Here is a 21089-nt window from a genome sequence, read left to right on the forward strand (position 1 = left end):
GGAGACCGGAGGCCAGAGACTGGAGACCAGAGACTGGAGGCTAGTGGCCAGAGACCGGAGGCCAGAGACCGGAGGCTAGAGGCCAGAGACCGGAGGCCAGAGACCGGAGACCGGAGGCCAGAGACTGGAGACCAGAGACTGGAGGCTAGAGGCCAGAGACCGGAGGCCAGAGACCGGAGGCTAGAGGCCAGAGACCGGAGGCCAGAGACCGGAGGCCAGAGACTGGAGACCAGAGACTGGAGGCTAGAGGCCAGAGACCGGAGGCCAGAGACTGGAGGCTAGAGACCGGAGACCGGAGGCCAGAGACTGGAGACCAGAGACTGGAGGCTAGAGGCCAGAGACCGGAGGCCAGAGACCGGAGACCGGAGGCCAGAGACTGGAGACCAGAGACTGGAGGCTAGAGGCCAGAGACCGGAGGCCAGAGACCGGAGGCCAGAGACCGGAGACCGGAGGCCAGAGACTGGAGACCAGAGACTGGAGGCTAGAGGCCAGAGACCGGAGGCCAGAGACTGGAGGCTAGAGGCCGGAGACCGGAGGCCAGAGACTGGAGGCTAGAGACCGGAGACCGGAGGCCAGAGACTGGAGACCAGAGACTGGAGGCTAGAGGCCAGAGACTGGAGGCTAGAGGCCAGAGACCGGAGGCCAGAGACCGGAGGCCAGAGACCGGAGACCGGAGGCCAGAGACTGGAGACCAGAGACTGGAGGCTAGAGGCCAGAGACCGGAGGCCAGAGACTGGAGGCTAGAGGCCAGAGACCGGAGGCCAGAGACCGGAGACCGGAGGCCAGAGACTGGAGACCAGAGACTGGAGGCTAGAGGCCAGAGACCGGAGGCCAGAGACCGGAGGCCAGAGACCGGAGACCGGAGGCCAGAGACTGGAGACCAGAGACTGGAGGCTAGAGGCCAGAGACCGGAGGCCAGAGACTGGAGGCTAGAGGCCGGAGACCGGAGGCCAGAGACTGGAGGCTAGAGACCGGAGACCGGAGGCCAGAGACTGGAGACCAGAGACTGGAGGCTAGAGGCCAGAGACTGGAGGCTAGAGGCCAGAGACCGGAGGCCAGAGACCGGAGGCCAGAGACCGGAGACCGGAGGCCAGAGACTGGAGACCAGAGACTGGAGGCTAGAGGCCAGAGACCGGAGGCCAGAGACCGGAGGCTAGAGGCCAGAGACCGGAGGCCAGAGACCGGAGACCGGAGGCCAGAGACTGGAGACCAGAGACTGGAGACCAGAGACTGGAGGCTAGAGGCCAGAGACCGGAGGCCAGAGACCGGAGGCTAGAGGCCAGAGACCGGAGGCCAGAGACCGGAGACCGGAGGCCAGAGACTGGAGACCAGAGACTGGAGGCTAGAGGCCAGAGACCGGAGGCCAGAGACCGGAGGCTAGAGGCCAGAGACCGGAGGCCAGAGACCGGAGACCGGAGGCCAGAGACTGGAGACCAGAGACTGGAGGCTAGAGGCCAGAGACCGGAGGCCAGAGACTGGAGGCTAGAGACCGGAGACCGGAGGCCAGAGACTGGAGACCAGAGACTGGAGGCTAGAGGCCAGAGACCGGAGGCCAGAGACCGGAGACCGGAGGCCAGAGACCGGAGACCGGAGACCGGAGACCGGAGGCCAGAGACTGGAGACCAGAGACTGGAGGCTAGAGGCCAGAGACCGGAGGCCAGAGACCGGAGGCCAGAGACCGGAGACCGGAGACCGGAGGCCAGAGACTGGAGACCAGAGACTGGAGGCTAGAGGCCAGAGACCGGAGGCCAGAGACTGGAGGCTAGAGGCCAGAGACCGGAGGCCAGAGACTGGAGGCTAGAGACCGGAGACCGGAGGCCAGAGACTGGAGACCAGAGACTGGAGGCTAGAGGCCAGAGACTGGAGGCTAGAGGCCAGAGACTGGAGGCTAGAGGCCAGAGACCGGAGGCCAGAGACCGGAGGCCAGAGACCGGAGACCGGAGGCCAGAGACTGGAGACCAGAGACTGGAGGCTAGAGGCCAGAGACCGGAGGCCAGAGACTGGAGGCTAGAGACCGGAGACCGGAGGCCAGAGACTGGAGACCAGAGACTGGAGGCTAGAGGCCAGAGACCGGAGGCCAGAGACCGGAGACCGGAGGCCAGGGGCCAGAGACCGGAGACTGGAGGCTAGAGGCCAGAGACCGGAGGCCAGAGACCGGAGACTGGAGGCTAGAGGCCAGAGACCGGAGGCCAGAGACCGGAGACCAGAGACTGGAGACCAGAGACTGGAGGCTAGAGGCCAGAGACCGGAGGCCAGAGACCGGAGGCCAGAGACTGGAGGCGAGAGGCCAGAGACTGGAGGCCAGAGACCGGAGGCCAGAGACCGGAGACCGGAGGCCAGGGGCCAGAGACCGGAGACCGGAGGCCAGGGGCCAGAGACCGGAGACCGGAGGCCAGAGACCGGAGACCAGAGGCCAGAGGCCAGAGACTGGAGGTCAGAGACCGGAGACCAGAGGCCAGAGACCGGAGACCAGAAGCCAGAGACCAGAGGTCAGAGACCACAGACCAGAGGTCAGAGACCAGAAGCCAGAGGTCAGATACCAGAGGTCAGAGACCAAAGACCGGAGGTCAGAAGCCAGAGGTCAAAAGCCAGAGGTCAGAGGTAAGAGACCAGAGGCCAGAGGTCAGAAGCCAGAGGTCAGAGACCAGAGGTCATAGACCAAAGACCGGAGGTCAGAAGCCAGAAGCCAGAGGTCAGAGGTCAGAGACCACAGACCAGAGGTCAGATACCAGAGGTCAGAGACCAAAGACCGGAGGTCAGAAGCCAGAGGCCAGAGGTCAGAAGCCAGAGATCAGAAGCCAGAGGCCAGAGGTCAGAGACCAGAGGTCAGAAGCCAGAAGCCAGAGGCCAGAGATCAGAGGCCAGAGGTCAGAAGCCAGAGGTCAGGGGCCAGAGGTCAGAAGTCAGAAGCCGGAGGTCGGAGGCCAGAGGTCAGAAGTCAGAAGCCGGAGGTCAGAGCCCAGAGACCAGAGGTCAAAAGCCAGAGGTCAGAGGTCAGAAGCCAGAGACCAGAGGTCAGAAGCCAGAGGTCAGAAGCCAGAGGTCAGAGACCAGAGGTCAGAAGCCAGAGACCAGAGGTCAGAAGCCAGAGGTCAGAACCCTCGAGAGGGGCTGGACTTTCTTCCACTCTGGAGTTGCTCATGGTGAGAGGCGCCGAGCAGGTGTGGGCATTCTCATCAGCCCCCAGCTTGGTGCCTGCACGTTGGGGTTTACCCCGGTGGATGAAAGGGTAGTTTCCCTCCGCCTCCGGGTGGGGGGACGGGTCCTGACTGTTGTCTGTGCTTATGCACCGAACAGCAGTTCAGAGTACCCACCCTTTCTGGAGTCCTTGGAGGGAGTGCTGGAGGGGGCTCCTTCTGGGGACTCCATTGTTCTGCTGGGGGACTTCAATGCTCACGTGGGCAATGACAGTGAGACCTGGAGGGGAGTGATTGGGAGGCATGGTCCCCCCCCTCTGAACCCAAATGGTGTTTTGTTATTGGACTTCTGTGCTCGTCATGGATTGTCCATAACGAACACCATGTTCCAACATAAGAGTGTCCATATGTACACCTGGCATCAGGATTCCCTGGGCCGCAGTTCGATGATCGATTTTGTAGTCGTATCGTCGGACCTGCGGCCACATGCCTTGGACACTCGGGTGAAGAGGGGGCAGAGCTGTCAACTGATCACCACCTGGTGGTGAGTTGGCTCAGATGATGGGGGAGGAAGCCGGTCAGATCTGGCAGGCCCAAACGTGTTGTGAGGGTCTGCTGGGAACGTCTGGCAGAGTCTCCCGTCAGAGCGAGCTTCAACTCCCACCTTCAGCAGACCTTCGAACATGTCCCGAGCGAGGCGGGGGACATTGAGTCCGAATGGGCTGTGTTCCGTGCCTCTATTGCTGAGGCGGCCAGCCGGAGCTGTGGCTGTAAGGTCGTTGGTGCCTGTCGTGGCGGTAATCCCAGGACTCGTTGGTAGACACCAGCAGTGAGGGATGCCGTCAAGCTGAAGAAGGAGTCCTATCGGGCCTTCTTGGCCTGTGGGACTCTGGAGGCAGCTGATGGGTACCGACAGGCTAAGCGGCATGCGGCTTCGGCTGTCGCCGAGGCAAAAACTCGGGCATGGGAGGAGTTCGGCGAGGCCATGGAGAAAGACTTCCGGACAGCTTCGAGGAGATTCTGGTGGAAGGAATACTTCGAAGACCTCCTCAATCCTACCAAAATGTCTTCCGATGAGGAAGCAGAGCTGGGAGAATCAGGGGTGGAGTCTCCTATCTCTGGGGCTGAAGTCGCTGAGGTGGTCAAAAAGCTCCTTGGCGGCAAGGCCCCGGGGGTGGATGAGATCCGCCCGGAGTTCCTTAAGGCTCTGGATGCTGTGGGGCTGTCCTGGCTGACACGCCTCTGCAGCATCGCGTGGACATCGGGGGCGGAACCGCTGGACTGGCAGACTGGGGTGGTGGTCCCCCTTTTTAAGAAGGGGGACTGGAGGGTGTGTTCCAATTACAGGGGAATCACACTCCTCAGCCTCCCTGGTAAGGTCTATTCAGGGGTCCTGGAGAGGAGGGTCCGCCGGATAGTTGAATCCCGGATTGAGGAGGAGCAATGTGGTTTTTGTCCTGGCCGCGGAACAGTGGACCAGCTCTATACCCTCTCTGGGGTCCTGGAGGGGGCATGGGAGTTTGCCCAACCAGTCTACATGTGCTTTGTGGACCTGGAGAAGGCATTCGACCGTGTCCCCTGGGGGCTCCTGTGGGGGGTACTCCGGGAGTATGGGGTACCGGACGCCCTTGTGCAAGCTGTCCGGTCCCTGTACGACAGGTGTCAGAGTTTGGTCTGCATTGCCGGTAGTAAGTCGGATTCGTTTCCGGTGAGGGTTGGACTCCACCAAGGCTGCCCTTTATCACCGATTCTGTTCATAACTTATATGGACAGGATTTCTAGGTGCAGCCGAGGTGTTGAGGGGATCCGACTTGGTGGCCTCAGGATTGGGTCCCTGCTTTTTGCAGATGACGTGGTCCTGTTGGCGTCATCTGGTCGTGATCTCCAGCTCTCACTTGAGTGATTCGCGGCCGAGTGTGAAGCGGCTGGGATGAGAATCAGCACCTCCAAATCTGAGACCATGGTCCTCAGCCGGAATAGGGTGGATTGCCCTCTCCGGGTCAGGTGTGAGGTCCTGCCTCAAGTGGAGGAGTTTAAATACACATATATATATATATATATATATATATATATATATATATATATATATATATATATATATATACATATATATATATATATATATATATATATATATATATATATATATATATATATATATATATATATATATATATATATATATATATATATATATACACATATATATATATATATATATATATATATATATATATATATATATATATATATATATATATATATATATATATATATATATATATATATGAACAGCCCTGCAATGGACTGGCTATCGGTCCAGGGTGTGCTCTTGCGCAAAGAGTGCTGGAATAGGCTCCAGCTGCCCCGCGACTCTTAATCGGACTAAGCGGTACAGATAATGAATGAATATAAATACCAAGCAACGACCCCCAGAGGTTAAAAGTGAAGCCTTACCAGAAGTGCCAAAAACTGTTGTTCCCTCCTCATCCACTAGGGGCTCCAAAACAGAGCGAATCCCCCATGCTCAACAGACCAACTTCTCAGCCAGAATAAACATGTTTACAGCAGAAATAAACAGGTTTACAACAGAAATAAACATGTTTACAGCAGGAATAAACATGTTTAGCTCCTGTTATCTCCGGGTTAGCTCGGTTAGGTCTTAGCTACAGAAAGCTCAGAGTTCGCTCGATGTTAATCATCCAACATGACGTTCACAGCCCCCCTCTCAGCTCCACCTCTTTGCCCATATTTGTATTTTTCAGGTGAGACGACACGCATGCCCCTGCCAAGATGGTGATGGTAGGAACCGCCCACCGAGCTTCAATTTTGCCCATCTATTATACACAGTTTGTGTGCACTGGTTCAGTGATACTGGCGATCGGTGAGGTCTGGGAAGATGTTTCTGTTCTCCAGTGACCTCAACAGAGATGTATAAAGTAGAAGTCCTGCCATGTTTCTGGTTCTACCTGTGCATTTAGAACAGGTGTTTTCATTGACACAGCTCATCTACCTGCAGTGGAGCTGGGCTGATTACCTTCACCTGGTTTAGTGATGGCTGGAACAGCTGCCGGAATGGACTTCTGCTTTGTGGCAATGGCACCCACCCCCCGCCCTCCCTAGTTCCGCCCCTGACTCCAACCAGTTTCTGATTGGTCCTTGGTGTCTCGTGTTAGTCACCTAGACGCACAAATGGAGGAAAACTAACCTTGTACCAATAAAAAAAAAAACCTAATCTGTGTAAACGTAATAGCGTGTTCGGTCAGACTCCTGCTTTTATCTAAGGTCAACAATCATCCCTCTGTTTGCGCTACGCTGATAATCCCACAGCTCCTCTGTGGAGAGACTAAACATTAATACCACGCAGTCAAACAGGACAATAATCTGTCTGAAACCCAGAAATAACTGTCCTGTCATTTAATATGGTTGATTTAAAAATCCTTGAGAAAATAGCTTGAAACATTTGAAACAACACAATACCATCCAACAAACGGTAAACAGCTGTGTGACACCGCAGACTTAACATTTCCCAAATAGTACACTTGTTACTGCGTTGTAATAACTGACATATTTGAATAAAAGTAGATTTTTATTCTTTATGTCATCAGTCATGACCGTTAATCATGTTTTCTTTCTTTCATTGCAGAATTTACTTTAATTTATTCTTCCATGTTTGTTTCCGTTATGTTTTTATGTCTCTTTAGGGAGAGGATGGTGCTGAAGGAAAGGAGGGAAATAGACGTGTCCAGTTTTGTCTATTTCGTGTCCCAGTAACCCATTTCTCATCACCACACGCTGGTTCCTCGATGTGTGACGCAGACCTTGTTTGATCGGGCGATGTCAGTTTTATTATTTCCACTCAGCATGAGGTAGTTGGGCGCCGTAGCGCTAAGGGTTGCCCAAGGACCCAACTGGATGATGTTACTTTTGGAGCTATATATAAAAATATTTGAAACAGGAAACTTCAGCAACAATCACAGACATGATCAATAGATTGTTTATTGGGATTAAAGTTAAATACATAATAAGGGAAACCAGGTTTTTGTCCGATGTGGTAGACTTGTTTGTAACACAATCCATGTAATATAACTATGTATAATAGATTTATATGGTTTGCTTTAAAACTGTCTCTCTGTACAAAGTCGTAAAGTTTACTTTATTGTCATTATTGAAATCAAAGTAGATCATCCTCATGGAGTTAGGTGGTGACGCTCAGTCCCTCCTCGCCATGTTGCAGAAAGTATCACTGCCCGCTCATCACCACCATACACAAAAGTGTCCTGCTCCAGAGAAGGCGAGGTTTCTAGCATGTTGCCTTGGAGACGACCCTGGAAGGAAGTGAACCGACTTTATGACGCTGAAAATCCCAAATGCAACATGAAGCGACCTGAATCAGACTCTGTTTTGGTTCAGAGTTCAGGTTCCTGGTCAGAACCCTGAACCTGAGTGATGACAGAAAGAAGAGGCAGCAGTTACCATGGTAACTTGTCTAGTTTATGTCCACGCTTCCAGACATATCAATTCCCCGCTTTGCATTCAGCTGGAGACAACAGAGACAGAAAACATCAGCTGACCGAGTGGTCACATGATCTCATTCAACTGCTGCTGAGTGAGAGGCAATGGTGCTGCGTCAGGTCTGATCAGTACTGATGGGTCCACCATGGAAGACAGGACAGTACTGATGGGTCCATCATGGAAGACAGGACAGTACTGACCTGGTCCACCATGGAAGACAGGACAGTACTGACCTGGTCCACCATGGAAGACAGGACAGTACTGACCTGGTCCACCATGGAAGACAGGACAGTACTGATGGGTCCACCATGGAAGACAGGACAGTACTGACCTGGTCCACCATGGAAGACAGGACAGTACTGATGGGTCCATCATGGAAGACAGGACAGTACTGACCTGGTCCACCATGGAAGACAGGACAGTACTGATGGGTCCATCATGGAAGACAGGACAATACTGATGGGTCCATCATGGAAGACAGGACAGTACTGACCTGGTCCACCATGGAAGACAGGACAGTACTGACCTGGTCCATCATGGAAGACAGGACAGTACTGATGGGTCCATCATGGAAGACAGGACAATACTGATGGGTCCATCATGGAAGACAGGACAGTACTGACCTGGTCCATCATGGAAGACAGGACAGTACTGACCTGGTCCATCATGGAAGACAGGAAAGTACTGACGTGGTCCACCATGGAAGACAGGACAGTACTGACCTGGTCCATCATGGAAGACAGGACAGTACTGATGGGTCCATCATGGAAGACAGGACAGTACTGACCTGGTCCATCATGGAAGACAGGACAGTACTGACCTGGTCCATCATGGAAGACAGGAAAGTACTGACGTGGTCCACCATGGAAGACAGGACAGTACTGACCTGGTCCACCATGGAAGACAGGACAGTACTGATGGGTCCATCATGGAAGACAGGACAGTACTGACCTGGTCCATCATGGAAGACAGGACAGTACTGACCTGGTCCATCATGGAAGACAGGAAAGTACTGACGTGGTCCACCATGGAAGACAGGACAGTACTGACCTGGTCCATCATGGAAGACAGGAAAGTACTGACGTGGTCCACCATGGAAGACAGGACAGTACTGACCTGGTCCACCATGGAAGACAGGACAGTACTGACCTGGTCCATCATGGAAGACAGGACAGTACTGATGGGTCCACCATGGAAGACAGGACAGTACTGACCTGGTCCACCATGGAAGACAGGAGAGCATTGATGGGTCCATCATGGAAGACAGGACAGTACTGACCTGATCCACCATGGAAGACAAGAAAGTACTGACCTGGTCCATCATGGAAGACAGGAGAGTACTGATGGGTCCATCATGGAAGACAGGAGAGTACTGATGGGTCCACCATGGAAGACAGGACAGTACTGATGGGTCCATCATGGAAGACAGGACAGTACTGACCTGGTCCACCATGGAAGACAGGACAATACTGATGGGTCCATCATGGAAGACAGGACAATACTGATGGGTCCACCATGGAAGACAGGACAGTACTGATGGGTCCATCATGGAAGACAGGACAGTACTGATGGGTCCATCATGGAAGACAGGACAGTACTGACCTGGTCCACCATGGAAGACAGGACAGTACTGATGGGTCCACCATGGAAGACAGGACAGTACTGATGGGTCCATCATGGAAGACAGGACAGTACTGATGGGTCCACCATGGAAGACAGGACAGTACTGATGGGTCCATCATGGAAGACAGGACAGTACTGACCTGGTCCATCATGGAAGACAGGAGAGTACTGACCTGGTCCATCATGGAAGACAGGACAGTACTGACCCGGTCCACCATGGAAGACAGGACAGTACTGACCTGGTCCACCATGGAAGACAGGACAGTACTGATGGGTCCATCATGGAAGACAGGACAGTACTGACCTGGTCCATCATGGAAGACAGGAGAGTACTGACCTGGTCCACCATGGAAGACAGGACAGTACTGACCTGGTCCATCATGGAAGACAGGAAAGTAATGACCTGGTCCACCATGGAAGACAGGACAGTACTGACCTGGTCCATCATGGAAGACAGGAAAGTACTGATGGGTCCATCATGGAAGACAGGACAGTACTGACGGGTCCATCATGGAAGACAGGAAAGTACTGATGGGTCCATCATGGAAGACAGGACAGTACTGACCTGGTCCACCATGGAAGACGGGACAGTACTGACCTGGTCCATCATGGAAGACAGGAGAGTATTGATGGGTCCATCATGGAAGACAGGACAGTACTGACCTGATCCACCATGGAAGACAGGAGAGTATTGATGGGTCCATCATGGAAGACAGGACAGTACTGACCTGGTCCACCATGGAAGACAGGAGAGTATTGATGGGTCCATCATGGAAGACAGGACAGTACTGACCTGATCCACCATGGAAGACAGGAGAGTATTGATGGGTCCATCATGGAAGACAGGACAGTACTGGCCTGGTCCACCATGGAAGACAGGAGAGTATTGATGGGTCCATCATGGAAGACAGGACAGTACTGACCTGGTCCATCATGGAAGACAGGAGAGTACTGACCTGGTCCATCATGGAAGACAGGACAGTACTGACCCGGTCCACCATGGAAGACAGGACAGTACTGACCTGGTCCACCATGGAAGACAGGACAGTACTGATGGGTCCATCATGGAAGACAGGACAGTACTGACCTGGTCCATCATGGAAGACAGGAGAGTACTGACCTGGTCCACCATGGAAGACAGGACAGTACTGACCTGGTCCATCATGGAAGACAGGAAAGTAATGACCTGGTCCACCATGGAAGACAGGACAGTACTGACCTGGTCCATCATGGAATACAGGAAAGTACTGATGGGTCCATCATGGAAGACAGGACAGTACTGACGGGTCCATCATGGAAGACAGGAAAGTACTGATGGGTCCATCATGGAAGACAGGACAGTACTGACCTGGTCCACCATGGAAGACGGGACAGTACTGACCTGATCCACCATGGAAGACAGGAGAGTATTGATGGGTCCATCATGGAAGACAGGACAGTACTGACCTGGTCCACCATGGAAGACAGGAGAGTATTGATGGGTCCATCATGGAAGACAGGACAGTACTGACCTGATCCACCATGGAAGACAGGAGAGTATTGATGGGTCCATCATGGAAGACAGGACAGTACTGGCCTGGTCCACCATGGAAGACAGGAGAGTATTGATGGGTCCATCATGGAAGACAGGACAGTACTGACCTGATCCACCATGGAAGACAAGAAAGTACTGACCTGGTCCATCATGGAAGACAGGAGAGTACTGATGGGTCCATCATGGAAGACAGGACAGTACTGATGGGTCCATCATGGAAGACAGGAAAGTACTGACCTGGTCCATCATGTTAGACAAGACAGTACTGACGGAGGTGTAATACCACTAACTGCCACTGGGAGTCACTATGGTCAGCTCTGACACAAAATGCTGAGTTAGCAGACATTTCCTGCTGCATCATCAGGGAGATTTTGTCCTGCATCAGCATTACTTCTGGTTTTATTAGTTTGCTTTCTTTGTCTGATGTCTCTTTCTTCATCACACATTCTTCACAACTAAAAGTGATAAGGCAGCATGTCACATGTACAGTTGCCATGAGAACCTGTCAACAGCCACCATGGTACAGTCTGGATATACAGTTATTCAGCATGCAGGTGAGCTGATCTCAGATCACCATGGCGACCGGTGCAGCAGGTACATTCAGACCTCGGCGAGCTGAGTCTTGGTAATGGTCCTGGTCTTAACGATCCAGATCATCTGTTTCCTTGTCTTTCTCCTTCCTGGCTTTTCCTGCACCTCCCTCCTGTCTCCCGTTGCTCCCCTGTCCCGCAGCCTGGCTCTTCAGATCCTGGAAGACCTCAGTGAAGAACTGAGGTTCTACGTTGATCCGCAACATGTCGGCGCTCAGAAGCTCTATGACCTCCAGAGCTCGCTCCCAGAAGACGTCCCGACTGGACTCCACGAGGAACGGTTTGAGCGGGTACGAGATCTCGTTGCCCAGGTAGGAGTAGGCCAGGTAGAGACAGGTGAGGAAGGTGGCGTGGAGCTCCTGCTCTGAGGAGGTGTCCTCATCCACTACATCCCTGCACAGCAGGTACACGAAGACCAGGCTGGTGGGACTAATGAAGCACTGGTCCTGGAGGACACAAGAGACAGTCATCCTGAGTTCAGCAGACAACTGCAGGAGAAACACAGTAATGGTACCACAGTACTACTGAGACCTGTAGGGAATATACAGTACTACTGAAACCTGTAGGGAGTATACAGTACTACTGAGACCTGTAGGGAGTATACAGTACTACTAAGACCTGTAGGGAGTATACAGTACTACTGAGACCTGTAGGGAGTATACAGTACTACTAAGACCTGTAGGGAGTATACAGTACTACTGAGACCTGTAGGGAGTAGACAGTACTACTGAGACCTGTAGGGAGTATACAGTACTACTAAGACCTGTAGGGAGTATACAGTACTACTGAGACCTGTAGGGAGTAGACAGTACTACTGAGACCTGTAGGGAATATACAGTACTACTGAGACCTGTAGGGAGTATAGAGTACTACTGAGACCTGTAGGGAGTATACAGTACTACTGAGACCTGTAGGGAGTATACAGTACTACTGAGACCTGTAGGGAGTATACAGTACTACTGAGACCTGTAGGGAGTATACAGTACTACTAAGACCTGTAGGGAGTATACAGTACTACTGAGACCTGTAGGGAGTAGACAGTACTACTGAGACCTGTAGGGAGTATACAGTACTACTAAGACCTGTAGGGAGTATACAGTACTACTAAGACCTGTAGGGAGTATACAGTACTACTGAGACCTGTAGGGAGTAGACAGTACTACTGAGACCTGTAGGGAATATACAGTACTATTGAGACCTGTAGGGAGTATACAGTACTACTAAGACCTGTAGGGAGTATACAGTACTACTAAGACCTGTAGGGAGTATACAGTACTACTAAGACCTGTAGGGAGTATACAGTACTACTAAGACCTGTAGGGAGTATACAGTACTACTAAGACCTGTAGGGAGTATACAGTACTACTGAGACCTGTAGGGAGTAGACAGTACTACTGAGACCTGTAGGGAGTATACAGTACTACTGAGACCTGTAGGGAGTAGACAGTACTACTGAGACCTGTAGGGAATATACAGTACTACTGAGACCTGTAAGGAGTATAGAGTACAACTGAGACCTGTAGGGAGTATACAGTACTACTGAGACCTGTAGGGAGTAGACAGTACTACTGAGACCTGTAGGGAGTATAGAGTACTACTGAGACCTGTAGGGAGTATACAGTACTACTGAGACCTGTAGGGAGTATACAGTATTACTGAGACAGGTAGAGGGAGTATACAGTACTACTGAGAATTGTAGGGAGTAAACAGTACTACTGACATGTAGAGGGAGTATACAGTACTACTGAGCGATGTAGAGGAAGTATACAGTACTACTGAGACCTGTAGGGAGTATACAGTACTACTGAGACCTGTAGGGAGTATACAGTACTACTGAGACCTGTAGGGAGTATACAGTACTACTGAGACCTGTAGGGAGTAGACAGTACTACTGAGACCTGTAGGGAGTATAAATTACTACTGAGACCTGTAGGGAGTATACAGTACTACTGAGACCTGTAGGGAGTATACAGTATTACTGAGACAGGTAGAGGGAGTATAAAGTACTACTGAGGCCTGTAGGGAGTATACAGTACTACTTAGACCTGTAGGGAGTATACAGTACTACTGAGACCTGTAGGGAGTATACAGTACTACTTAGACCTGTAGGGAGTATACAGTACTACTGAGAATTGTAGGGAGTAAACAGTACTACTGACATGTAGAGGGAGTATACAGTACTACTGAGCGATGTAGAGGAAGTATACAGTACTACTGAGACCTGTAGGGAGTATACAGTACTACTGAGACCTGTAGAGGGAGTATACAGTACTACTGAGACCTGTAGAGGGAGTATACAGTACTACTGAGACCTGTAGAGGGAGTATACAGTACTATTGAGACCTGTAGGGAGTATACAGTACTACTGAGACCTGTAGGGAATATACAGTACTACTGAGACCTGTAGGGAGTATAGAGTACTACTGAGACCTGTAGGGAGTAAACAGTACTACTGACATGTAGAGGGAGTATACAGTACTACTGAGCGATGTAGAGGAAGTATACAGTACTACTGAGACCTGTAGGGAGTATACAGTACTACTGACATGTGGAGGGAGTATACAGTACTACTGAGCGATGTAGAGGAAGTATACAGTACTACTGAGACCTGTAGGGAGTATACAGTATTACTGAGACCTGTAGGGAGTATACAGTACTACTGAGACCTGTAGAGGGAGTATACAGTACTACTGAGACCTGTAGGAAGTATACAGTACTACTGAGACCTGTAGGGAGTATACAGTACTACTGAGACCTGTAGGGAGTATACAGTACTACTTAGACCTGTAGGGAGTATACAGTACTACTGAGACCTGTAGGGAGTAAACAGTACTACTGACATGTAGAGGGAGTATACAGTACTACTGAGCGATGTAGAGGAAGTATACAGTACTACTGAGACCTGTAGGGAGTATACAGTACTACTGAGACCTGTAGGGAGTATACAGTACTAATGAGACCTGTAGAGGGAGTATACAGTACTACTGAGACCTGTAGAGGGAGCATGCAGTACTACTGAGACCTGTAGGGAGTATACAGTACTACTGAGACCTGTAGAGGGAGTATACAGTACTACTGAGACCTGTAGAGGGAGTATACAGTACTACTGAGACCTGTAGGGAGTAAACAATACTACTGACATGTAGAGGGAGTATACAGTACTACTGAGCGATGTAGAGGAAGTATACAGTACTACTGAGACCTGTAGGGAGTAAACAGTACTACTGACATGTAGAGGGAGTATACAGTACTACTGAGCGATGAAGAGGAAGTATACAGTACTACTGAGACCTGTAGGGAGTATACAGTACTACTGAGCGATGTAGAGGAAGTATACAGTACTACTGAGACCTGTAGGGAGTAAACAGTACTACTGACATGTAGAGGGAATATACAGTACTACTGAGCGATGTAGAGGAAGTATACAGTACTACTGACATGTAGAGGGAGTATACAGTACTACTGAGACCTGTAGGGAGTATACAGTACTACTGAGACATGTAGAGGGAGTATACAGTACTACTGAGACCTGTAGGGAGTATACAGTACTAGTGAGACCTGTAGAGGGAGTATACAGTACTACTGAGACCTGTAGAGGGAGTATACAGTACTACTGACATGAAGAGGGAGTATACAGTACTACTGAGACCTGTAGAGGGAGTATACAGTACTGCTGACCTGTAGAGGGAGTATACAGTACTATTGAGACCTGTAGGGGGTATACACTACTACTGAGACCTGTAGGGAGTATAGAGTACTACTGAGACCTGTAGGGAGTAAACAGTACTACTGACATGTAGAGGGAGTATACAGTACTACTGAGCGATGTAGAGGAAGTATACAGTACTACTGAGACCTGTAGGGAGTATACAGTACTACTGAGACCTGTAGAGGGAGTATACAGTACTACTGAGACCTGTAGGGAGTATACAGTACTACTGAGACCTGTAGAGGGAGTATACAGTACTACTGAGACCTGTAGGGAGTATACAGTACTACTGAGACCTGTAGGGTGTATAAAGTACTACTGAGACCTGTAGGGAGTATACAGTACTACTTAGACCTGTAGGGAGTATACAGTACTACTGAGACCTGTAGGGAATATACAGTACTACTGAGACCTGTAGGGAGTATAGAGTACTACTGAGACCTGTAGGGAGTATACAGTACTACTGAGACCTGTAGGGAGTAGACAGTACTACTGAGACCTGTAGGGAGTATAGAGTACTACTGAGACCTGTAGGGAGTATACAGTACTACTGAGACCTGTAGGGAGTATACAGTATTACTGAGACAGGTAGAGGGAGTATAAAGTACTGCTGAGGCCTGTAGGGAGTATACAGTACTACTGAGACCTGTAGGGAGTATACAGTACTACTGAGACCTGTAGGGAGTATACAGTACTACTGAGACCTGTAGGGAGTATACAGTACTACTGAGACCTGTAGAGGGAGTATACAGTACTACTGAGACCTGTAAGGAGTATACAGTACTACTGAGACCTGTAGAGGGAGTATACAGTACTACTGAGACCTGTAGGGAGTATACAGTACTACTGAGACCTGTAGGGCACATAAAGTACTACTGAGACCTGTAGGGAGTATACAGTACTACTTAGACCTGTAGGGAGTATACAGTACTACTGAGACCTGTAGGGAATATACAGTACTACTGAGACCTGTAGGGAGTATAGAGTACTACTGAGACCTGTAGGGAGTATACAGTACTACTGAGACCTGTAGGGTGTATAAAGTACTACTGAGACCTGTAGGGAGTATACAGTACTACTTAGACCTGTAGGGAGTATACAGTAGTACTGAGACCTGTAGGGAATATACAGTACTACTGAGACCTGTAGGGAGTATAGAGTACTACTGAGACCTGTAGGGAGTATACAGTACTACTGAGACCTGTAGGGAGTAGACAGTACTACTTAGACCTGTAGGGAGTATAGAGTACTACTGAGACCTGTAGGGAGTATACAGTACTACTGAGACCTGTAGGGAGTATACAGTACTACTGAGACCTGTAGGGAGTATACAGTATTACTGAGACAGGTAGAGGGAGTATAAAGTACTACTGAGGCCTGTAGGGAGTATACAGTACTACTTAGACCTGTAGGGAGTATACAGTACTACTGAGACCTGTAGGGAGTATACAGTACTACTGAGACCTGTAGAGGGAGTATACAGTACTACTGAGACCTGTAGGGAGTATACAGTACTACTGAGACCTGTAGAGGGAATATACAGTACTACTGAGACCTGTAGGGAGTATACAGTACTACTGAGACCTGTAGGGTGTATAAAGTACTACTGAGACCTGTAGGGAGTATACAGTACTACTTAGACCTGTAGGGAGTATACAGTACTACTGAGACCTGTAGGGAATATACAGTACTACTGAGACCTGTAGGGAGTATAGAGTACTACTGAGACCTGTAGGGAGTATACAGTACTACTGAGACCTGTAGGGTGTATAAAGTACTACTGAGACCTGTAGGGAGTACACAGTACTACTTAGACCTGTAGGGAGTATACAGTAGTACTGAGACCTGTAGGGAATATACAGTACTACTGAGACCTGTAGGGAGTATAGAGTACTACTGAGACCTGTAGGGAGTATACAGTACTACTGAGACCTGTAGGGAGTAGACAGTACTACTGAGACCTGTAGGGAGTATAGAGTACTACTGAGACCTGTAGGGAGTATACAGTACTACTGAGACCTGTAGGGAGTATACAGTATTACTGAGACAGGTAGAGGGAGTATAAAGTACTACTGAGGCCTGTAGGGAGTATACAGTACTACTTAGACCTGTAGGGAGTATACAGTACTACTGAGACCTGTAGGGAGTATACAGTACTACTTAGACCTGTAGGGAGTATACAGTACTACTGAGACTTGTAGGGAGTAAACAGTACTACTGACATGTAGAGGGAGTATACAGTGCTACTGAGCGATGTAGAGGAAGTATACAGTACTACTGAAGACCTGTAGGGAGTATACAGTACTACTGAGACCTGTAGGGAGTATACAGTACTACTGAGACCTGTAGAGGGAGTATACAGTACTACTGAGACCTGTAGGGAGTATACAGTACTACTGAGACCTGTAGGGAGTATAGAGTACTACTGAGACCTGTAGGGAGTATACAGTACTACTGAGACCTGTAGGGAGTATACAGTACTACTTAGACCTGTAGGGAGTATACAGTACTACTGAGACCTGTAGGGAGTAAACAGTACTACTGACATATAGAGGGAGTATACAGTACTACTGAGCGATGTAGAGGAAGTATACAGTACTACTGAGACCTGTAGGGAGTATACAGTACTACTGAGACCTGTAGGGAGTATACAGTACTACTGAGACCTGTAGAGGGAGTATACAGTACTACTGAGACCTGTAGAGGGAGCATACAGTACTACTGAGACCTGTAGGGAGTATACAGTACTACTGAGACCTGTAGAGGGAGTATAAAGTACTACTGAGACCTGTAGAGGGAGTATACAGTACTACTGAGACCTGTAGGGAGTAAACAATACTACTGACATGTAGAGGGAGTATACAGTACTACTGAGCGATGTAGAGGAAGTATACAGTACTACTGAGACCTGTAGGGAGTAAACAGTACTACTGACATGTAGAGGGAGTATACAGTACTACTGAGCGATGTAGAGGAAGTATACAGTACTACTGAGACCTGTAGGGAGTATACAGTACTACTGAGACATGTAGAGGGAGTATACAGTACTACTGACATGTAGAGGGAGTATACAGTACTACTGAGACCTGTAGGGAGTATACAGTACTACTGAGCGATGTAGAGGAAGTATACAGTACTACTGAGACCTGTAGGGAGTATACAGTACTACTGACATGTAGAGGGAGTATACAGTACTACTGAGCGATGTAGAGGAAGTATACATTACTACTGAGACCTGTAGGGAGTATACAGTACTACTGAGACATGTAGAAGGAGTACACAGTACTACTGACATGTAGAGGGAGTATACAGTACTACTGAGACCTGTAGGGAGTATACAGTACTACTGAGACATGTAGAGGGAGTATACAGTACTACTGAGACCTGTAGGGAGTATACAGTACTAGTGAGACCTGTAGAGGGAGTATACAGTACTACTGACATGAAGAGGGAGTATACAGTACTACTGAGACCTGTAGAGGGAGTATACAGTACTGCTGACCTGTAGAGGGAGAATACAGTACAATTGAGACCTGTAGGGGGTATACACTACTACTGAGACCTGTAGGGAGTATAGAGTACTACTGAGACCTGTAGGGAGTAAACAGTACTACTGACATGTAGAGGGAGTATACAGTACTACTGAGCGATGTAGAGGAAGTATACAGTACTACTGAGACCTGTAGGGAGTATACAGTATTACTGAGACCTGTAGGGAGTATACAGTACTACTGAGACCTGTAGAGGGAGTATACAGTACTACTGAGACCTGTACGGAGTATACAGTACTACTGAGACCTGTAGGGAGTATACAGTACTACTGAGACCTGTAGGGAGTATACAGTACTACTTAGACCTGTAGGGAATATACAGTACTACTGAGACCTGTAGGGAATATACAGTACTACTGAGACCTGTAGGGAGTATAGAGTACTACTGAGACCTGTAGGGAGTATACAGTACTACTGAGACCTGTAGGGAGTATACAGTACTACTGAGACCTGTAGGGAGTATACAGTACTACTTAGACCTGTAGATGGAGTATACAGTACTACTGAGACTTGTAGGGAGTAAACAGTACTACTGACATGTAGAGGGAGTATACAGTACTACTGAGCGATGTAGAGGAAGTATACAGTACTACTGAAGACCTGTAGGGACTATACAGTACTACTGAGACCTGTAGGGAGTATACAGTACTACTGAGACCTGTAGAGGGAGTATACAGTACTACTGAGACCTGTACAGGGAGTATACAGTACTACTGAGACCTGTAGGGAGTATACAGTACTACTGAGACCTGTAGGGAATATACAGTACTACTGAGACCTGTAGGGAGTATAGAGTACTACTGAGACCTGTAGGGAGTAAACAGTACTACTGACATGTAGAGGGAGTATACAGTACTACTGAGCGATGTAGAGGAAGTATACAGTACTACTGAGACCTGTAGGGAGTATACAGTACTACTGACATGTAGAGGGAGTATACAGTACTACTGAGCGATGTAGAGGAAGTATACAGTACTACTGAGACCTGTAGGGAGTATACAGTACTACTGACATGTAGAGGGAGTATACAGTACTACTGAGCGATGTAGAGGAAGTATACAGTACTACTGAGACCTGTAGGGAGTATACAGTACTACTGAGACATGTAGAAGGAGTATACAGTACTACTGACATGTAGAGGGAGTATACAGTACTACTGAGACCTGTAGGGAGTATACAGTACTACTGAGACATGTAGAGGGAGTATACAGTACTACTGAGACCTGTAGGGAGTATACAGTACTACTGAGACCTGTAGAGGGAGTACACAGTACTACTGAGACCTGTAGAGGGAGTACACAGTACAACTGACATGAAGAGGGAGTATACAGTACTACTGAGACCTGTAGAGGGAGTATACAGTACTACTGACCTGTAGAGGGAGTATACAGTACTATTGAGACCTGTAGGGGGTATACACTACTACTGAGACCTGTAGGGAGTATAGAGTACTACTGAGACCTGTAGGGAGTAAACAGTACTACTGACATGTAGAGGGAGTATACAGTACTACTGAGCAATGTAGAGGAAGTATACAGTACTACTGAGACCTGTAGGGAGTATACAGTATTACTGAGACCTGTAGAGGGAGTATACAGTACTACTGAGACCTGTACGGAGTATACAGTACTACTGAGACCTGTAGGGAGTATACAGTACTACTGAGACCTGTAGGGAGTATACAGTACTACTTAGACCTGTAGGGAGTATACAGTACTACTGAGACCTGTAGGGAATATACAGTACTACTGAGACCTGTAGGGAGTATAGAGTACTACTGAGACCTGTAGGGAGTATACAGTACTACTGAGACCTGTAGGGAGTATACAGTACTACTGAGACCTGTAGGGAATATACAGTACTACTGAGACCTGTAGGGAGTATAGAGTACTACTGAGACCTGTAGGGAGTAAACAGTACTACTGACATGTAGAGGGAGTATACAGTACTACTGAGCGATGTAGAGGAAGTATACAGTACTACTGAGACCTGTAGGGAGTATACAGTACTACTGACATGTAGAGGGAGTATACAGTACTACTGAGCGATGTAGAGGAAGTATACAGTACTACTGAGACCTGTAGGGAGTATACAGTACTACTGACATGTAGAGGGAGTATACAGTACTACTGAGCGATGTAGAGGAAGTATACAGTACTACTGAGACCTGTAGGGAGTATACAGTACTACTGAGACATGTAGAAGGAGTATACAGTACTACTGACATGTAGAGGGAGTATACAGTACTACTGAGACCTGTAGGGAGTATACAGTACTACTGAGACATGTAGAGGGAGTATACAGTACTACTGAGACCTGTAGGGAGTATACAGTACTACTGAGACCTGTAGAGGGAGTACACAGTACTACTGAGACCTGTAGAGGGAGTACACAGTACAACTGACATGAAGAGGGAGTATACAGTACTAC

At 49.1% G+C, this 21089-nt stretch overlaps 1 protein-coding gene across 1 annotated transcript in view; it reads right to left on the bottom strand.

Moving 5' to 3' along the window:
- Positions 1-11449: 11449 nt before the first annotated feature.
- Positions 11450-21089, bottom strand: part of LOC306773892 (cyclin-dependent kinase 5 activator 1-like) — a gene marked incomplete at both ends in the record, with an annotated part of 72522 nt that continues 62882 nt past the window's right edge. Inside the window, one exon of the mRNA XM_079263836.1 lies at positions 11450-11845. Within this exon, the coding sequence (XP_079119962.1) occupies positions 11450-11845 (396 nt within the window). The remainder of the gene's footprint in view (positions 11846-21089) is intronic.

This window comes from Telmatherina bonti (assembly GCF_933228915.1).
Source record: "Telmatherina bonti genome assembly, chromosome: 24".
In the NCBI taxonomy this organism is placed as follows: Eukaryota; Metazoa; Chordata; class Actinopteri; order Atheriniformes; family Telmatherinidae; genus Telmatherina; species Telmatherina bonti.